General features: G+C 49.0%; 1 protein-coding gene across 2 annotated transcripts in view; it reads left to right on the top strand.

Annotated features, from left to right (window-relative positions):
- The first annotated feature begins 3,380 nt into the window (after positions 1-3,380).
- The window catches only part of FKBP9 (FKBP prolyl isomerase 9), a 35,316-nt gene continuing 17,895 nt past the window's right edge, over positions 3,381-20,801 (top strand). The window contains exons 1-2 of one of the 2 annotated variants that reach the window (XM_043978186.1): positions 3,381-3,587; positions 19,750-19,895. In XM_043978186.1, coding sequence (XP_043834121.1) covers positions 3,469-3,587; positions 19,750-19,895 — 265 coding nt within the window. In that variant the 5' untranslated portion in view covers positions 3,381-3,468. Of the gene's footprint in view, positions 3,588-6,263; positions 6,669-19,749; positions 19,896-20,801 lie in introns of those variants that run through there. The other variant, XM_043978185.1, reaches the window with a different exon arrangement.

The following is a 20,801-nucleotide window of genomic DNA, read 5'->3' as shown; positions in this document are numbered from 1 at the left end:
GTTTCAGTTCTGTGTAGACTACATATTTTACTGAATGTATGTCAATACAGACTCATAGAAAACACAGGAAAAAAATTCTTTCATTGCTAAAAACATTCTGTCACACAGCCAAAAATATAGAATGCATTTTCAATTTAGATTAAAAGTTAAAGATAGGGGCAGCTAGGTGGTACAGTGTATAGAGCACTGGCCCTGGATTCAGGAGGACCTGAGTTCAAATCCAGCCTCAGACACTTGACACTTACTAGCTGTGTGACCCTGGGCAAGTCACTTAACCCCCCACTCCCCCCCCCCAAAAGTTAAAGATAAAAGGATCCTTTTTTGGGTGGGATCCGGGAACTTTTTAGCCAAATCATTTTGTCCAGAATTTGAAAGTTTCCTTTCTCTAGTGGGTGAAATCATTCCCTTCCCCTACCTAAAGAGCAATAAAATAAATATTTTACTCTCCAGGGAAGAGAAAGAAGGACCTGGGTGTAGTTTGCAAATTTCATATCGTCCCAGCTTTTAACAATCCTTAGGGAAGTGCACTCCCTGAGAAGAGTACCATTGGCTTCCCCAGCCTTCCCCAATGCAGTTTGTATCAAAATCTGTACAATGGGCCTTCTTCATCCTCTTGGTTTTTCCCATGAGGAATATGGCCAGGAGTGGCTGAGTGTCACTGAGGAAGCCCTGGAGCATGGGGTCCATGATAAAAAAATGGTTCGGGACCTTTGTTCCAAATAGCCTTTTCAGTTACCTGTGAGTGCAATCAATAGTCTGGTGATCATTTTCTATTTTTTCCTATTTTCAAATTCTACTTGAATTTGTAGCCAGGTCTGGGACTTTTCCTTCTTCTGCCAAAGTGACTGATGTTCAGGGAGAACATTAATTCTGTTCATCAGTTCAAGGTGGTAATTGGTGGATCCTGGACAAGAAAAGTAGGGCAGAGCAGAAGAGAGGTTTTTTGAGGTGGAAGATCAGGGAAAAAAGAGGACATTCTACAGTTTGCCTTGGTTTTGCTCCAGGGAGATGGCATTGAAAGACTGGAGGCATACAAATCACAGAACATCAGAGTTTAAAGGGAGCTCAGAGACCAAACCTAGCCAAACAGAACTTCTGCAAACAGAAATCCCTTCTATAACACACTTGTGGTCACTTAGACTTAGTATGAGGAATTAGGCAGAGGGGCACCACCTCGCCCTTCCAGTTTCTATGCCTCTCTGCATAGTCCTGCCCTGTTGGGTCATGCCTATGTTTTAGAACCTGTTATCCCTTTTTAATCATCTTTAGATTTGCTAAGCTTGCTGCTTATTTATGCTTCTATCCAAGTCTTTGACAAATATGTTATATAACATCAGGTCCTTCCAAATTGACATCAAACTCTTACTGACTAGTTTTTGGATCCAGACATCCAACCAGCCAAATATCACCAGAACTTCTCCATCTTGTCCACCACAACAACCTAAAAAACCTCTGTAGTCAGTTTAAAAACATTTAGTGAGGGGGCAGTTAGGTGGCACAGTGGATAGAGCACCGGCCCTGGATTCAGGAGGACCTGAGTTCAAATCTGGCCTCAGACACTTGACACTTACTAGCTGTGTGACCCTGGGCAAGTCACTTAACCCTCATTGCCCCACCAAAAAAACAAAACAAAAAAACCCCATTTAGTGAGCATCTCTCATGTGCCAGGCACGAAGTGCTGGGTATAAAAAGAATGACCACCAAAGAAATCTTTGCCCTCATTGTGAGCTCCACAGTCTAATGAGGAAGGGGACAACATGTAAACAAGTTTTGGATAGGACAAATTTTAGATAATCAGCATAGGGGAAGTACTAGAAGTGTCTCTTCCATTAGACTATGAGCTCCTTGAGAGCAGGGACTTTTTATTTTATTTTTTAATTTTTAAAATACTATTTTATTTTTTCAATTATATATAAAGATAGTTTTCAACATTTTTTAAATAAATAAAAGTATTTTATTATTTTCCAGTTACATATAAGGATAGTTTTCAACATTTGTTTTCATAGGATTTTTAGTTCCAAATTTTTTCCCACCCTCCCTTCCCTCCCCCCACTATGGAAAGCAGTCTGATATAGGTTGGTTATACATGTACAATCACATTAAACATATTTCTGCATTAGTCATCTTGTAAAAGAAGAATCAGAACACAAGGGGAAAACCTCAAAAAAGAAGGAAAAGAAAGAACAGCCCAAAAGTAGAAACAATGTGGTTCAATCTGCATTCATAATCTACAGTTCTTTTTTTCTGGATGTTGAGAACATTTTCTTTCATGAGTTCTTTAAAACGGTTTTGGATCACTGCACTGCTGAGAAGAGCCAAATCTATCACAGGTGATCATCACACAGTATTGTTGTTACTGTGTACAGTGTTCTGGTTCTGCTCCTCTCAGTCAGCATCAGTTCATGTAAATCCTTCCAGGTTTCTCTGAACTCCTCCTGCTCATTGTTTCTTATAGCACAATAGTATTCCATTACATTCATATATCACAACTTGTTTAGCCAATTCCCAATTGATGGGCATTCCCTCGATTTGCAATTCTTTGCCACCACAAAGAGAGCTGCTATAAATATTTTTGTACCCAACATTAATTTTTGTAAGATTTTCAGTTCCAAATTTTTCTCTCTCTCTCCCTCACTTCCCTCCCCCACCTCCGAAGCCAGCAAGCAGTCTGACATAGGTTATATAGTACAATCATGTTAAACATATTTCCACATTAGTCATGTTGTGAGAGAAGAATCAGTACAAAAGGGGAAAAAAGCATAAGGAAGAAACAGAAACAACAACCAAACAACAACAAAAGTGAAAAGAGTATGCTTCAATCTGCATTCAGACTCCATAGTTCTTTTTCTGGATGTGGAGAACATTTTCTGTCATGAGTCACAGTTGATCATCACACAATATTGTTGATACTGTGTACAATGTTCTCTTGGTTCTGCTCATTTCACTCAGCATCAGTGCAGTCAAGTCTTTTCAGGTTTTTCTGAAATCTGCCTGCTCATCATTTCTTACAGCACAGTAGTATTCCATTACATTCAGGTACCACAACTTGTTCATTCAGCCATATCCAAGTGATGGGCATCCCCTCACTTTTCAATTCTTTGCCACCACAAAATGAGCAGCTATAAATATTTTTGTACACGTGGGTCCTTTCCCATTTTTTATGATCTCTTTGAGATATGGACCTAGTCGTGGTGTTGCTGGGTCAAAGGGTATGGACAGTTTTATAGCCCCTTGGACATGGTTCCAAATGAGCAGGGACTTTTAAAAAGCCTTTCTTTGCATCTATTGGTTTAGATACAGCTAAGTGGCATAGTGTGGGACCTGTCTTGTCTCAGATATTCACTGTTTTGTTGTTTGTCCTTTGTTTTTGAAGAGGACATTATGGGTTGATGTCTTGACTTGAGCATGGATTGGACTTGAGTGAGGCAGAGGTGCACAAAGTCATCAGCGTCACTCTATTCCAGAGTCATGGAAGTCTGGCTGCGGGACAAACACCAAGATGATTTATGGCAGCCTGGGACGCAGAGGATGGCCTTGGTGTCTTCGATACCTGACCAAGCTCTAAGTGCTCCACACGCCTGCTTCAGGTGACTTCATGGCTGTTGGAACCAGTTGTTCTTATATGTCCATTCTGCTGGGGGACGTCTTCACATGCTTGGAGGGAAACATCCCCCTAACTCACCAACAGGCTTGAGGCCTTTTGGTTACCCTCAAACTGGCTTAGCCAATCTCCCAAGATGGTTTTACCAGGGTGTGACTGATACACACGCTAAAGGTGGACGAGCAGCCCATGAAAAGGGCTGAGCAAACCCTCATACTAGAGGTACTAGTCCTTCCTGAACACCCCATATATCCAAGGTCTTGACCTACCCACAATATTTCTCTTATGTTTAGTCTATATTTCTGCAAATAATGGTTTATACAGTTATTGGGGGTATCTTAGTAGACCGACTCCCAAATATCTTAAAGCTTCTGTAGTTACTGTGCATGGCATTTCTCTTTCTAGGTATACCTGCTAGCTTTTATTGGATACTTACTAGCTGTGATGGAGAAGTTAATTTCTGTCTGCCTCAGTTTCTTCATCTGTAAAATGCAAATAATCACACTGACTAGCTCCCAGAGTTTTTGTGAGGATAAAATGAGATGATATTTTTAAAACATTTAAAGCAGTATATAAATGCTTGCCACTGTCCTTAGCTTAGCAATGAGGCCTGGGCCATAGTAAGTGCTTAATCAGTGCTTGCTGATGTTTCTTGACTTTCGATCAGTTTGTAGAAGTCTTTCTTCATTTTCTGTATTCTTTGTATCCTTCATTTCTTTTGGCAGAGCCATATTCTATCGCTCTTCTGGGCCCCAGTGTTTTGGTGTTTCCCAAACATCCATCTTCTACTTCATTTCTAATTCTTTGCTATTACAAGAAGTGCTCACAGACAGTGTCTACAGCAGCCTGTACCTTCACAGTCGCCCCGTTGTGGAAAGGTCTGCCACTGGGAAGCTTATTTGTGGACTTTAAAAACCACTGGATTCTTAAAACAAAATGTCCCCTTTATGGCTCTTTGGGAACAGGGGGGCCTCCCTGGAGCAAGTTGAGGCCTGATCTTCTGAGCACTGGTATTCAGCCAAGGTATGAAACAGGGACATGCAGCCTTCATTCCGAGCAGAGGGATGGCAACATCGAGGGTTTCCAAATGCCTGTTCCCAGATAAATTGTCCTGGATGCATCCAGCCAGCAGGTATCTTTGCTACCACAAAAAGAGCTGATATAAATATTTTTGTACATGTGGGTCCTTTTCCCTTTTTTATGATCTCTTTGGGATACAGAACTGGTAGTGGTATTACTGGGCCAAAGGGTATGCACAGCACTTAATCGGTTTTTATTCTGTTTCTTCAACTTTGAAATGGGGACAGTAATACTTGTAACATGTAAGCTGTGATCCCATGATCTTCACTTCGGGGGTCACTATGTTTCCAAGCTTCAGTTTCTTCATCTGAGAAATGGGGACAATAATGCCTGCACCACCTACTGCACAGGGTTCCAATCAATTATTGTTCTTAAACAAGTGTTGCAGCACCTCCTCCAAGACACTCATAGCCACTCCTGTTCATATTCCTCATGGGAAAAACCAAAAGGATGAAGGCCATTGTACAGATTTTGATCCAAACTGCAGGGTTTCTAAAGATGAAGCCGACTTCAGGTGCATGAAATAAACAGAAGATGAGCTCCCCTCCCTGAGGGCCTGGATTGGTTTTCATTTCTGACTCCAATCCCCCTGTGCCTGGCCCATAGCAGATGCTTAATAAAGGCTGGCGAGGTAGACATGAAAGGGACCTCATTAGAATCTTGCAGGGTAGTGCTGGGCCAGCCTTGGCTGCAAGGAGGTGGGGGGACAGATGGGACACCTACTATTCCACTCTGGGACATCTGAGTGCACTAGGAAGTTAGGGAGCCTAATGTGGCATCTTCCAGCCTTTGCTGCTCCTGCTTTCTGGGGCTAAATACAGAAAAAGGGAGACTTGCTCTCCCACAAGAAGCTCCTGACACCCTCCTGGGTGGCTGTTCCTGTATTCATGCCTTTTAAATTGGGAAGGGCTATTTTCTTGCCCCACAGTTGTCCTTATTTTTCAATGAAGTCAGAGAACATTAAGCAGCCGGGGTAGCTCCCCCCTCCCTGGGGGACCTGGTTAGAGGATCGTGATCTCGGGCAGCTCCCTGGACCTCAGTCCCCTGCTCTGTAAAATGAGGGGGCTGGACTAGACTTCGGTGCCTTGGGTCCTCCTAGCTCTAGGTCTGTGGTCCTACCATTTTGGGAGGCAGTGCAGTGCAACCAAGAGCGCCGGCCCAACGGGGGTCCTGCCCCTGACTTCCTGGGTGATCTTGGTCGGCCCCAAGTTCATCTGCGAACAGAGAAGGTTGGTCTAGCGGTCCAGGACGTCGGGGACTGTCCAGCCGGACCCTGCGCGCTCGTGGGCGGTTTGGGGAATTCGAAGACGCATAGCGGGCTGTGGGTGTGCAAGTGTCCCCCAAGCCCGGGCTGCCACCGTCCCCTCCCCCGTCCCGGTGCCCCCCCCCCCCGCCACGTGGCGGGGGGCTCAGAGGAGCCGGTCTTCCCCGCCCGCGCTCCCCCACGCCCCTTCTTTGGTTCCCGGGCGGGGCCCAGGCCGGCCAGGAGGGCGGAGGGGCGGGCCGGCCCGCCGGGCTCCCCTCCCAGGCCCAGGCCCAGCCAAGACCCGCCCCGCGCGGCCCGCCCCGGGGAGGAGAGAGGGGGCCGGCCGGGGGGAGGCGGAGGCCGAAGCCCCGGGAAGTTTTTTCCACGTTTGCAAAGTCTGCCTCCGGAGCCCGCGCCGGGACCAGGCCTGCCCCACTCCCGGACCCACTCCCCGCTCCTGGGCACCGTCGGGGGCTGCATGGCGGCGCTGGCACGTGCGGCCCGGCCCGGGGACCCCCCGCGCTGGCGGCCCCGGACCCCCCCGGCCGCGCCGCCGCCCTCGCTGCTGCTGCCCCTGCTGCTGCTCGGCGTGGCGGGCCGGGCGGCGCCGGGCCTGGGGCCCGAGCTCCAGGTGGAGCGGCGCTCTGTGCCCGAGCAGTGCCCGCGGACCGTGCGCGCCGGAGACTTCGTGCGCTACCACTACGTGGGCACCTTCCCCGACGGCCGCAAGTTCGACTCCAGGTAGAGAGCGCGGCGGACCGGGCCTGGGCCTGGGCCTGGGCCCCCTCCCGGACCGCCGGGACCCCACCACTGACGGCGCGGCCCGAAATGGAAGGGAGGGGCCCCGGTGCGCTTCTCCCGTGCCTCCCGTGCCTCTTTTTAAACTGAAAAGATCCGCAGCCTTTGGGAAGTCCTGGGCTCCCCCCACCCCCTTTGGGGGAGAGGCTAGCAATTGTTTTTGCCTCTGCGGTCCCAGCCCAGTGCTGTGTGCATAGAAAGTGTTTTTAGGGAATGCCTTTTGGTTCCAATTGAATTAGGAGAGACCTGGATTCGAATCCTGCTCCCCCTTCAGCTGTGTAACGGGTCTAGAAGGAACCTCGGAGGCCCAGCCCTCATAACTGTAAAGAGATTCTCCTCGGAGCTTAATATAGTCCACACTCGGTCCTCCGACATCCCTTGGAAGACTTCCGGGAAGGGGAACCCAGCCCCAGTCGTTAGGAAGTTTGCCCAGACTCAAGTCAAAGTGGGCGGCCCTGGGATGACCCTTCCATACTATCAAACAGGCTTCCTGGCCCTGTTTCCTTTTCTCCAAGGTAACCCCCCAGTTCCTTCAGTCATTCCTTCATGGAGCCTAGACCTGCACATCTGACTCCAGATGTGCTCAGACGGGGCAGAGGAGAGAACGGGGACAAACAGCTCCTTGTTCCTGTAGGCGGGGCCTCTCCTGAGGCTGCCCTTAGGCGCTTAGGGTGACCATAAGAGGTGTTCTCACAATGTCTACCCTGTGCATCACACCTGAAGCTGTGCTTTATCTCGTCTGAGGCTACCTGGAGGCCAGGCCCTCAGCCAGGTAATCCGCTGGCTGGGGGGAATCTCAAGTCCAGTTCTGGGCCTCGTGGCACCAAGTCCAGTGGCCATTGTCCCAGGACTGACTGGACCGGGCTGGCTGGCTGGCTCACTCAGAGCCAGCACTCTTCTGCGAAGAAACAGCTGTGCAGCCAGCCTCTGCCTGCACCACCCCGTGCTTGGGAAGGCCTCTGCTTTCTGAATTTATCTGATTAGATTCAGGCCGGTCTGGGGGCCTGTGGCCACCACCTGGGGTCTTGACTCTGGCAGCCCCTGGCTTGGCCATCCCTCCCAGCCTGGAGTCATCTGCACGCTTGACAACCTTTCTGTCTGTGCGCTATTAACCCAATTTAATGATCAAGCAGAATGTATTAAGGAATGTGCCAGAAACCTCACTGTTCAAAAATACTCAACAGCCTAGGGCAGTACAGGGACCCTGCAGTGGAGTTGTCCTGGCCTCTGAGCCTTCATCTCCTCATCACCCAGATGGGAATGGGTCTCGTAGGGCCCACTATTTGCCCCGGAAGATGAGGAGAGAGAAAGGAGCCGCATTTTATGGGGGAGGCCGGTGTGGGCAGGGTGGCCTCTTAGGCTGCCTTCTTCCTCTCTCTGGTGGCAGGTTTAACTTAAAGGTTTGGAAAGCAGGGATATACGGTTTCTCTCCTTTTTTTCTTGTTTTTTTCCCCTTTGGTTTCTACATAGGTTTTCCCTGGGCAAGGAAGAAAGAAGCTCATTGTGCATTGAAATATAGCCAGCGTGCAGAAACACAACTGCTGACCAGAAGAATTTTTTAAGTTATTGGTTGGCTGCGTGTGGGCAATTGATACTTCTGCTCTGGAGCACTGGCGATTTCAGGTTTTGAAAAAAACTCGGTATACTTTAGCAGGCTCTCAGTTCTGCCCTGCTCAGGCCTGATTAAGAGGCAGAAGGGATGGGCAACTGCTTCCCCCCCTCCCTTTTAGGCTCACTGTGGTGAAGTGGAAAGTTCTTGGCACCTGAGTGGGGCAAAAGTTTGGGTGGCGGCTTTTCCCCGACTACTAGCCTTCTAATGTTTGCAAGAATCCTCCTCTTTTCACCTGTAGTTGGACTTGTGTTTAGAAGCCCCGTGTTTTCTGTCCAAACCTCTCTACTTTTACTATTTTTGCTCAAAACCTCATAAAATTGCTGAATTTGAGAGGTGCAAGGGAACTTAAGTGGCCCCTTAGTCCAGCTCACCACTGAATCCTTACTGCCCCATACCCAACAAGTGGTCACCCACGACATCTACATTTTTATTTTTATTTTTTGCGGGGCAATGAGGGTTAAGTGACTTGCCCAGGGTCACACAGCTAGTATGTGTCAAGTGTCTGAGGCCGGATTTGAACTCAGGTCCTCCTGACTCCAGGGCCGGTGTGTTATCCACTGGGCTACCTAGCTGCCTCGTACATTTTTATTATTAATGTGATGAATAAACAAGCCTTTATTAAGGGACTTGCATAGAAAAGGTATTAACAGCACAGAACCATGCGGTCTTTAGACCTTCTTGGAGATCTTCAAGCAGAGGGAGAGCCTACCTGCCTTGAGAAAGCCCTCCCCATTTTTGAACAGCTCCAAGTGTTAGGAAGTAGTTGAGAACCTGGTGGGCTCACTGCCTGCATTAGGAGCTATGTGGGAGGCTGTTTTCAGAAAGGAAGAGAACTCGTTAATTTAACTCGTTAATTGTCTCCTCTCCCAGATTCCTGTGTCCAATGGCAACTTCTCTTAACTAGTGTCTGCTGACTGGCAGTCTGCACCTGGATTTCTCAGATAGTTCAGACGTGGCCCGAATGGAATTTATCGCTCTCTCCGCCCTATCTGGGGAGCTCCAGCCAGATTCATAAGCTCGGAGTCATCCTTGACTCTTCCCTCTTTCTCCCCCACCCCCCAATCAGTTGCCAAGGCTTGTCTTTTTCTGCTGCCAGGTTGTTGATTACATCCGTTGTTCTCTTTACTCCTCCACCCAAACCATGCAGACCCTTAACACCCGAATACTCTTGTATTAACCTCTTGGGTTCCAGTTGGTATTTCCCCCAGGAGGATTCCAGATCCGTAAAAGTAGAGGCTCTTTTGCTGGGACTGATGGGGGTGGGAGGGAGTGTGGAGAGAGGGGGAGGGAGGGAGGATTGTGTGTGAGTGTGGTGAGTGTGAGTGAGGGGTGTACTTGCAGTGGCCTGCCCTTTCTGGGTAGGTCACTGACATGACCTAATGATGAGCCTCCTAATTGGTGTCTGTGCTTTTTGTCTCTTCTCCATGGAAGTCATCTTTCCTAATTGGCAAAGTCATATTCGTAAAACACTGTTCTTACCATGTAATTAATTCCCTTGCTCAGAAATCTTTGTTGGCCTCTCATTGCCTCCAAAAGAAAAAGAGCTGATCCTTCATTCTGGCATTTCCAGCCCTTTACGATCTGGCTCTCGCCTCTCCTCCCAGACTTATTTCACATTATTCCCTTCCACACACCCTGAGATTTGAGCCAAGCTGGCCCTTGAGCTGTTTCCTGAATTTGGCATTCCACCTTCTCTTCCGTCTCTTGCATTTGTGTGGACTGATTAAATCCATTTCCTCCTCCCTTCTCACAGCTGGGGTATCCCATCCTGCCTCCATTCCATCTCCCTTGCCAATTCTCTTATAATGTCTGTTTAGCTCCCTTGCATTCCTCAGAATGCAGGCTCCCTGAGGGCAGGCACCGTCATTTTTTGTCTTCGTCCCTCCAGTCCTGAGCAGAGCATCTGGCTTTAATAAAGCTGACAGTCACTGATTGTCATTCCCCACAATGAAGCACACATCTGGAGGACCAGCTCCCGGACCTCAGACACCTAACGGCCCATTGATGTCTCACATTCCACAAGTTCAGAATAAAGCCTGTTATTTTTGCCCCACAGCTTCCTCCTCCTCTTGCTGACTTGACTCTTTTCTGTCTGTAGCCCCATGGTTCTCCCGTCTCCCATGTTGGAAAACTTTTATTCCTTTTATTACTGGCGGCCCCTTCCTCTTCCTTGAATACTGGCGGCCAACCATCCCTGCAGCTCCAGATGCAGCTTCATCTTGTTTTTTCTTCTCCATGTTATTCACCTCATTATCTCCACCTTTCTGGACCGTTGGAATCACTTCCTTACAGGTCTTTCTGTCTCTTCCCTCTCATCTTCCTGCCGCATTTTTGGGCAGAAAACTGGCCATGTCCCTCATGTCTGCAGACTCCACAAGACCTCCCAGGGGTGCATTCTTTCATGTGACTTAGGAAACACTTGGCAAGGGTTTCTTCTTTCAGAAACTGTGCTAGGTAAGAAACAGCTTAAAACGAGGGCTCTCGTGGGCTGACATGGGGAACACGGCCCCTCCACCAACAGGAAGCAACAGCAGGCCTTCAGTGGCTGACCTCCATGCCTGCACTGGACTCCTTCCCCCCCAATCCCTGGTTTTCTTTAGGCCTCTTCTCAAGCATGACCTTGTAGATGTGGCCTTTTCTGATCTCTCTCCCTGCAACTGGCGTAGTGCCACCCCCTCCCCAATGAACTTACTTTACATATATGCACATGCACAGATCTTTACATATATCTTATATGTACACGCATACAAATGTGTATACATGCATATATGGACATGTGCATATCTTAAATATGTAGTTGTGCTATGTGTGTGTATATACATATATAAAATGTAGACTTGTATGTGTGGACAGATAGCGAGATAGGACTGTTTTAAGTTTAGGAAATACTTGGCCTCATTCAAGTTGGTTCTGATCAAAACAAGTACATTTGATAAAATGGGTGGAAACCTTTAAAATTTGAAGTACAGAAGAAAATGAAGGCAAAGAGGAATTGCTGGCACACATGAGAGAACTGAAGGATAAAGCGACAGGCACCAAAGAAACCGTTCTCGGAATTACTGGTTTATTTTTTAATCTCGAGGTTGGTTATAGATTAGGACAGCCACAAGGTAAATGGTAAGATCTTTGGGGAAATAGCATTTTTTTTTAAAGTTCAAGGTTTCACTGAACTCTTGCTATCAAGTTTCTGCTGATCCAAACACCAGTAATTTGTCTCTCCAGAGCAGTAAGCAGTTCGAGTCTTCCTTATGTAGAAGGGAAATAGCAAAATCAGATACAATACTGTGCCTATGGAAACTGTAGATCTCAATTTACTCTTTGACTAATTTCAGTCCTGCTCAGCTCCATGAAAATGTTTATGTGATAATGCTGTGCTACCTTAGAGGTAGCAGTAAGGATATGCTATTTTGAAATGTGAAAAAAAAGTAAAAAAGGAAAGGCAGGTGAGTTGAGGTTGGAAAGTGCCTGTCAGTTAATCCCTTCACAAGCCCCTAACGAAACCTTTTTTTCTGTGTTGCATGAGTTAATTTTAGGATCAGCTGAGATGCTATTCTAGTCACCCCTTTGGCCAACTCTGTGGTGGTGGGAGTCAGCCTTGTGGTCAGTTTAGATTCTGGTTGTACAGAGGCTCTTGTTTTGGGGGGCAAGGGGTCCTGGTGGATGGAGGACCAGTAGTGAAGGTGGGAAGCCCCTCCTGATGCCTGCGTGTGTATGTGGTCTCTCCTCTGATGGAATGTGAGCTCTTTTGGTTTAACTCCATTTCCTGGCACAGTGCCTACCATGCAGGAGGACCTTATGAAATGCTAACGATTGATCGACTGATTGATCTGCCCTCAAACCCCACCTCTGACATACAAGGTCTGTCACCATAGGGTTTTGATTCAACTTTCTGGGTCCTGGACAACTGTCTAGGTCTTTAAGTTGTGGATGAGCTGGTGATGTGTCTTGTTGGGGGGTGTTTTCAGGACACTAATGCCTTCCCCCTCCTTGGTGATGTGTCTTGGTGGGGGGGGGGTTCAGGACACTAATGCCTCCCCCTCCTTGGTGATGTGTCTTGGTGGGGGGGGGTCAGGACTCTGCTACAAATTACTTTTCTAGGAGGCCTTTTAGGTTGGGGTTTGGTTTGGTTTCGGTTGTTGTTGCTGGTAATGAACTATTCTTTTGCTTTTTTTTTTCTTCATTTTTTCAGTAGTGTGCCCCGCTGGGCAGTCCTTGTGAAATTAGGTGTTGTGTGAAGGGCATTGACACTGAGCTCTGCAGCAGCTACTTAAAAATAACAGTGTAATTACACTTGGATGCTGAAGGCTTCTGACTGCCCGGAGACATTAACCTCGCCTTGCTGTCTCTGATGTCTTTGGCGAGGCAAAATGACATTTTCTCCCTCTTTCATCCTTGGCCTTTTAATTCTGTTTACACTGATGGGGCTGCCCTGGGCACTCAGGAAAAGCAAGGCAAAAAGGAAGGAACTAGGCCCTGCCTTCAAGGAGTTTCTATTTTATAGAAGGACGTGACATGTCTGTAGATAAATAGTGGTTTTTCCTGGACCATTGTGATAACTTCCCTACAGGCTTTTCCTTAAAGGAAGCAAGAGGGGGTGGGGAAGAAGAAGAAGAGGTCCTGAGAGGGGGAGGTGAGGAGGGTCAGCAGTCCCAGACCTAAGGGGCAGCAGCCTGCACCAATGGGCTTGTGTGGGGAATGGCAGCTGTCTGGTCAGGAGTCCAGTTAGGCTGGAGTGTAGAGCTCAGGAGGGGCTGAGAGAACTTGGTGTCTGGAGGGAGGCTTTCTGTCTGGGGAACGAGGAGGACTTCTGTGACCTCCTGGTTATTTTAGTCGCTCTTTCCTAGCCAGTCTCTGGGTCCCCCGGGGTTGTCCCTGGGCAGAACTGAAAGGAATAGAGCATCTGGGGAGAGAGGACCCCACCCATCATCCTTCTCATCTGGGCCAGGGAATAATAACCACCATCAATATCCACCCACTCAGTGGGTCCTCACAATGACCTTGTGTAGGGGTTGCTATTTGTGTCCCCGCTTTACAGATGAGAAAACAGGGTTAGAAGGGGAAGTGATTTCTTCAGAGTCACTCAGCCACCAAGGGTCCAAGGGACTTCCTGCCTGCAGAGTTCCATTGTGATGCCCTGCCTTGTCTGAGAGGGCAGCCCCGACTCGGCTCAGTCACCGAGCACAGGTGGGCCGTTAGACGACGGATAGCCGGGTGACCCTGAGCAAGTCACGTCTCCTCTGCCTGCCTCATTTTCCTTAACTGTAGAAGGAGGAGGCAGCACCTTTGCCTCCCCAGTTGTTGTGAGGATCAGGTGAGACAATAATCACGAAGTGCTTAGCACAGCATTTGGCAGGCAGCGAGCTTTCACTTGCCTGAACTGAGCAGAACCAGGAGAACACTGTACACAGTAAGAGCCCCACTGTGCGGGGATCTGCTGGGATGGACTCGGCTCCTCTCCGTAGGGCAGCGATCCAAGACAATGCCCAAGGGCTCTGGATGGAAAATGCTCTCCACATCCAGAAAAAGAACTGTGGGATCAGAGTGAAGATTGAAGCTTGCGAGTTTCCCTTGGTGTTTTGTTTCTTCTTTCTTGTGGTTTTCCCCTTTTGTTCTGATTCTTCTCTCACAACCTGACTAGTGTGGAAATATGTTTAATATGATGGTACTGTTTAACCTCTAGCAGATTGCTTCCTGGCCATTAGGGGGAGGGGGCAGGGTAGAAACATTGGAAAAGCAATGTTAAGCTATCTTTACATGCAATTGGAAAAAATAAAATAAAATACTATTTAAAAAAAGAAAATAATATATATACTCTCTCCCTCCCTCCTTCCCTCCCTTCCCAGTGATCCTACTAGACCTGGGTCACGTTGGATCTGAGACCATAGGAATCCTGAGACTTTGTGGGGCCAAGCCAAGGGCAGGGCTCCACTTTGGCCAGTTCCGGAGTCCAGCTGCCATGCTTGAATTGGCCCTTGGCTTGATGTGGGCTCTGACTAGGGTATCAGTGTGGGCCTGCCCCCAGCCCTGCTTTTCCTATAGATGCACATTTTGTCTCCTACCATTTCCTTTTGTCTTTGTAACTGGGGCTTAGCATGCTGCCTGGCACACAGTAGGTGCTTGCTGATAGAGTCAAACTAGACCAAAGAGGGTTGGTGGTTTTGTCCCTGTGCACCCAGGAATTCACCAGAGATGTTCAGGGCCTGATGCCAAGTGCCAGAGGGCATCTCTGCTGGCCGCCGCATCCGTGGCTGCAGAGACTTGTCGTGGCTGTCCGACCATTTTGGGAATTAGATGCAGCTTGAGCTATAGGCTGGGGCCAAGGGTTGATAGCCACGTTGCAGACGTGGGCGACTGAGGCAGGATGTGCCTTTTTCTTCTTCTCCCTTAATCCCTTTTACTCTCAGGTGCCCTTAATTAAGAAAGGCATTTTAGCTAAAGCTTGGGGATAGTCCCATTGTGCTCTACCCTGGACAGACCACATCTGGAATGTTGTGTGTCCTCCCTGTGGAAATTTATTTTGATTTGGGGACCCTACCTTTGGGCTGAGATTAGAAAGCCTTAGGCCCTCAGGGTCTCTTCTGTGTGGGAGGGGCTGGTGCCCCTCCCCCTCCACTTCAGCTGAGCCAAAAAGCCCCCAGCTCCCTCTGACCTGAGTGGATCTATCCGAGAGATCCCGGGCTTGTCCAGGCCAGGCTCTGATGTAGCCTGTGCTGAGGCACGGGATGCTCGAGCATCCCCCTAGCCCCAGCCGCAGCCCTGGCTGGCAGATTAGCTTGGGGTCTGTGGGGGCACAAAAAGCCCCAAGATTTTGAGTAGAGAAAGGGAAAATATATATGGACCTGGGAGTTGGAAGGAAGGGAGGCCGAAGGACCAGAAGGAAAGGGGCCTGATGAGATTAGAAGGGAGGCCGAAAGACTAGGAGGAGGGAGAACTGACAAGGCTGGAGAGGAACTGACAGAAAGGGGCTACAAGGAGGGAACGGAGACTAGAGACTGGAAGGAGGCCAGGAGATTAAGAGGAAAGTTAGAAGAAAGTAGCTGAACAGTGAAAGTGGAACCTACCCTAAGGCAAGAGGCAGCTACAGCCCTTATTGTCTTAAAAAAGTTCCAGGGGCAGCAGGTGGAAAGCAATGCACTCAGGTTGTACATTTTATTTCCCTGTACTCTTTTTTTTTTTTTTTTTTTAGTGAGGCAATTGGGGTTAAGTGACTTGCCCAGGGTCGCACAGCTAGTAAGTGTTAAGTGTCTGAGGCCAGCTTTGAACTCAGGTCCTCCTGACTCCAGGGCCGATACTCTATCCACTGCGCCACCTAGCTGCCCCTATTTCCCTGTATTCTTAATTTTAAATTGTATCTCATAAATAAACTCTGCTTTGTTTATCTAGTTAAGAGGCTTCTTAACATTTTGCTTATAAATTTGGGAGCAGTGTGGTGGAACTTTATAAATGGCCCATATTAAATTAATAGCAGTCAGATAGCCAGTTAGTCTAAAGTCCCCAGATTAGTCCTCCAGTCAAATTAGTCCCCCCAAATTAGGCTAGTCATTTAAAATATTTTTATATTTGAATGACAACTGTGGCGGGACTTGCGGCCCAATTATAATTTTCCTAAACCTATAATTTTTCATATAGTGCATAATTATAAATTTTCCAGATTAGATTAGTTAGCTAATAATCATTTTTTTTACATTCCTGAGGCACGTACTGAATGTTAGGAAGGATGGAGAGAGTTCTGAGGATGGCAGGCGGGATGGCGAAGGGTCTTGAGACCAGAGCGGGTGAACATTGGTTAAAGAAAGGAGAGGAGGCTTGGCCTGGAGAAGAAAGGAGTGAAAGGGGAAAGGTGTTAGTAAATATCTGTTGATTGTCTCTGACGGGCAGTCACATGGACACATGATTAGATTTGTTCTTCGGGCCTCCAGAGAGCGGGAGGCCAGTGTCGGCCTGGTCTGAAAGGATGTCCTGAATGAGTAGAGCTTTCAGCAGGCAGGGCAGGGGCTCTCTGGGGGTCCTTGGTCAAGGCTGATGGCCACCCATTGGGTGTGTTGTTGAAGCATGGATAAGTTGGACAGACTGGCCTCTGGGGCTCCTTGGAGGGGGCTGGAGCCTGCAGTCAGGGAGACTTGGGGTCAGCTAGGACCTCAGACACTGGTGAGCTAGGTGACCCTGGGCAAGTCTTCTGATCTCTCTCTGCCTCAGTTTTTTTTGTTTTGTTTGTTTGTTTTGTGGGGCAGTGAGGGTTAAGTGACTTGCCCAGGGTCACACAGCTAGTAAGTGTCAAGTGTTTGAGGCCATATTTGAACTCAGGTCCTCCTGACTCTAGGGCCAGTGCTTTATCCACTGTGCCACCTAGCTGCCCCCACCTCAGTTTTTTTTTAAATAAAGCAGCTGGTACCCATGGTAGGCACTGTGAAATGTTGGTTCTCTCCTCCCCTTCCCTTTGGTCTCAGTTTCCTCCTCTGTAAGAGGAAGGATGACCTGTAAATCTTCTTCCAATTCTAAATCTTAGGGTGCCCCAAACACCCCGAATGGCTTATTTCTGGGTGTGTTTGCGTGTATTCCTCCCCCTCTTGGGCTGTTTTCCCCCAGGAGGCCTCTTTTGTTCTGAGCCTTTTGCTCTTGGGCTGTTTGAGGAGCCTTGGGAGGGAGCCAGGAAACAGCTGAAAACTGATCTCCCATGCCACTCCCCACCATGCTTCCCGTGCAGAAGGATGCCATCCTCAGTGCTGCAGGCGCTCCTCCGGGGACTGGGAGAGATTTCCTCGCACGAGAGTTGCAGCCGTTTTCCTACAAGTCACATCTGGGGAAACCCTGACGCACTGCTAGGTCTCTATTAATAGAACTGACTGAGGACAGGCTGGGGCCTCCTGGACCTCGGGGTGCGGATGGGGCTGATGTGGGATTGTACTGGGCAAAGACCCTCGCTCCATGCCTGTGGGAAGCTTATACTCTAATGGGGGAAGACGGGAGGGTGGGAGGACACCCGGGGTATTTCGAGGAGCAGAAACCAGAGGGGGCATCAGGTGCAAAGGAGAGTGAGCTGAATCAGTTTCTGCCCCTGGAAAGAAAGGCATGGGGAGGAGATGGTGGTCTGCCCTGCAGCCCTCCAGGCAGAGGGGAGATAACCCTAATTCTGAGCCCCTCAGGTTTAATAAGCATGTCCTCTCTTCAGTTCATCCCCCATTCCAATCGCTGGCCTGCTCGAGGATCTTCAGTAACTCTCTTTTGCATCGAAAACTTCTTTGGGGGAATGGTAGGCCACAACACAACCTCAGAAGAAGAAGATAATAACAGGGTCAAAGCTCCAATATTCCAAGAAAAATGTGCACTGGTCTCAGGCCATGGATGCCTCTAAAACTGTCACTGAAAGCCCTCTGTCTTTCTAGACATCTTCAAATACTCTTTCAAGGAATCATTCAGCAAGCTATGCTAGGTAACCACAGTGGACACCAGCATACTCCCCAGTTTGGCCGCAATGCTGTTGCTCCGAGCTTGGAATACGTGGTCTCTGATGTGAACTTGGTCGCCACGTCCTCACTTGTTTTCCTAGGTCCCTCCCTCCTCTCATGGGTTGTCTGACGCCGGCTTCTCTGGGAGCCTGGTAGGAAGCTGGGACAGTTTTTCATGGTTTCCTTTATGATCTCTAGGGCTGAATCCAATGCCTTACACACGGTGGGTGCTTAATGACAGCTTCTGGCTAGAAGAGCATTGAATTCTCCTAAATGCTGGCAAACTGTGCGTTAAATGTTTTGTTCTGGAGTCTTCTCGGGTAGGGAGGTGAGGTTCAGCAATGTGCGTGTGTGCGTGCATATGTATATGTGTGTGTGTGTCCCCATGCTCCCCCCTCTTCTGAAAACCAGAACACATGTCGAGCTCCTCTAGGCTTCCTTCTGGTTCTTCCTGGTTTTGTGAGCTCTTTCAGTCCCCTGGGAGCACGAGTTTTGCAGCTGCAGTGAGGTGATGTGGCTTGACCATTGGCTCTGACTCTTCCGAGCTGTGGGGCCAAAGCCGAGTTGGTGAATTCTCTGTGCATCTACATTTGCCCCATTGTTCTGGGTTTCAGAATTTCATTCCTCTTTTTAATCTTATTTTTGTTGCTAGCCCTTGTTTTCACATTAGCTTCATTTGTGAATGTGTTCCTGCCCCCTCCCAGGATTCCAAACCTTGGAAGGCAGAACGGGAAAGGAAGCAAATGAAGAAACAGCAGCCAAGTCAATCATGGCGTTGGCGGGACACAGAAGTTCATCCTCAGAGGTTCCCATCCCTCTTTGGCCAGATTTCCCGTAGACAGTTTGAGGTTATGAGAGCCTTCTCTGACCTCTTCAAAACCATCCCTCCCCTTTTTGAGGCTGCTTTCTTAACTTAGCATCCACTTTAAATCGGAGTGGCCACTTCCTGCCACTCCTTCCTTCTCCCTGCCCCAGCTCCAACAAGTGTCCCCCTCGTCTCTGCTTGGGCCGCCAGCTTCTCTGCCGTGGTGGACCAGACTCAGAAGAGCCCTTCCTCCCTCTGCCCAAGCCTTCCGTCTTCTGAAGAAAGACAAATCATGAAGACCGTCGTTAGCATCTGCTTTCTGCAGAGTGAGGTGTATAGCCGATGTGTAGCCAGGGCGGCCCTGCTTCCGTTTGTGATCTCCATCTTGACCTGAGCTGGCTAGATTTATTTGCTGTGTCTCTAGTATACCAGCGTCTCCGCTGTGGCTTTTGGATGATAACGTTCTGTGTTTGGCGATAAGAACAGTTGGCATCTGTGAAATACATTAAGGTTTTCAAAGTGCTTCACATCCTCGCTCTGCCTAATGCTCTCCCCAGCCCTGAGAGGTGGGAGCTGCAGGTCACAGGTTCCATTAGCGCTGGGACTTTAGAACTGTAAGTGACCTGAGAAAGCTGTGGCCCACAGCACGTAAATGACCCGCCGAAGGTGCCACGGGGGTGAGATTTGAACCCAGCTCCTCTGCTGCCAGATCCGTCGCCTTTCTGTCTGCTGGGCGGAGCTGGGCTTTGAAGGGAACTGAGGCTCAGGAGTGACTTGCCCAGGAACTCAGAAGGCAGGCGGCCGTGGCGGAATGTCTGCCCCAGGCCTTTCCTGCCTCTGAGTCCTGGCTCCTGTACAGGGTTCATGAGGTGCCCTCTCACCTGATCCTCGCCTCTGCCCAGAGGAATGAGCGCTGAGGGACCGATGAAGAGATTGACTTGGGGTCGGTCGCACGGGCAGCAGGTGTCAGAAGCAGGATCCCCCTTGCCTCTGGCCTCTAGGCCCGATGTTCCAGCCGCTTCTCCACATTTCCCCTTAATGTGGCAACAAGGACATCTCTGGGGTCACCTCCATTGGCTTGTCTGCCCCGAGGAACTTCCCCGTGTGTGTCTGTCACCGAGCAGAGCTGTTTGCTTACACTTCTCTCTCTCCTCCTTGCAGCTATGATCGCGGCTCCACGTTCAACGTGTTTGTGGGGAAAGGACAGCTGATCGCAGGCATGAACAAAGCCCTGGTCGGCATGTGTGTGAATGAGAGGAGATTTGTGAAAATCCCTCCCCAGCTCGCCTACGGGAGTGAAGGCGTCCGTGAGTACAGCTCCGAAATGGTCTGGAGCAGGAACCATCTCTTCCCTCAAGCGGCTTTCGTTCTGAGGGGGAGACGGCCTGCATGGGTAGAGACTTGTACAGAATAATATGCACATCGCTATGTATCAGCACGAAATAGGGAGGAGGCAGAGTCAGGAAAGGTTTTGTGTAGAAGGGAGTGTTTGAATGGCAGGAATGAGGTACAGGCGAGGAACAAGTGTGTGAGGCTTGTGTGAGGGGGAGGCAATGGCCAGGCTGAGAGACCACAGGGAGTGGTGGGCAGGAGGTGGCTGGGAGGATGATGTTCTGGTCCAGGTGGGAGTAGCTTTGGCAGCCAAACAGGGGAGTTTAGAGTTAATGCTATCCTGCCTAGTCTCGGGCATAGAAAAAGGTGCCATGGCCCCCTTAGTGTTCCTGGTTTGTTTTTGTTTTTTGTTTTTTGTGGGGCAATGAGGGTTAAGTGACTTGCCCAGGGTCACATAGCTAGTAAGGGGTCTGAGGCTGGATTTGAACTCAGAGCCTCCTAAATCCAGGGCTGGTGCTTTATCCACTGCACCACCTAGCTGCCCCTGTCCCTTAGTGTTCCTGACTTGGCTCTTGGGAAGGAGACATTTGTTGGAATCCATTTGCCTCTGGGGATCCCAGCTGAAAGGCAGGTGGGTATGTGGAGGGCTTGCAGTAGTTCCCTATTGCTTGGGCTAATAAAGAGCTTCAGGACTTTCTTTTGGTATTTGGTGTGTTTGTGAAAGAGCTTCACGAGTGGGGCGCAGAGGGTCCATGGCCATGGAACGTGAGGAGAGAGTTAGTGCTGTCTCCCCCGTTCGAATGTGACTCCTTGAGGAAAGGAGCTGTGTTCAGAGTTTGTTGGTATCCCCAGGGCTTAGCACAGCATGCGGCACGTAGCGC

This window comes from Dromiciops gliroides, chromosome 1, assembly GCF_019393635.1.
Source record: "Dromiciops gliroides isolate mDroGli1 chromosome 1, mDroGli1.pri, whole genome shotgun sequence".
NCBI classification, from domain to species: domain Eukaryota; kingdom Metazoa; phylum Chordata; class Mammalia; order Microbiotheria; family Microbiotheriidae; genus Dromiciops; species Dromiciops gliroides.
This window is presented reverse-complemented; position numbering and strand designations above follow the sequence as displayed.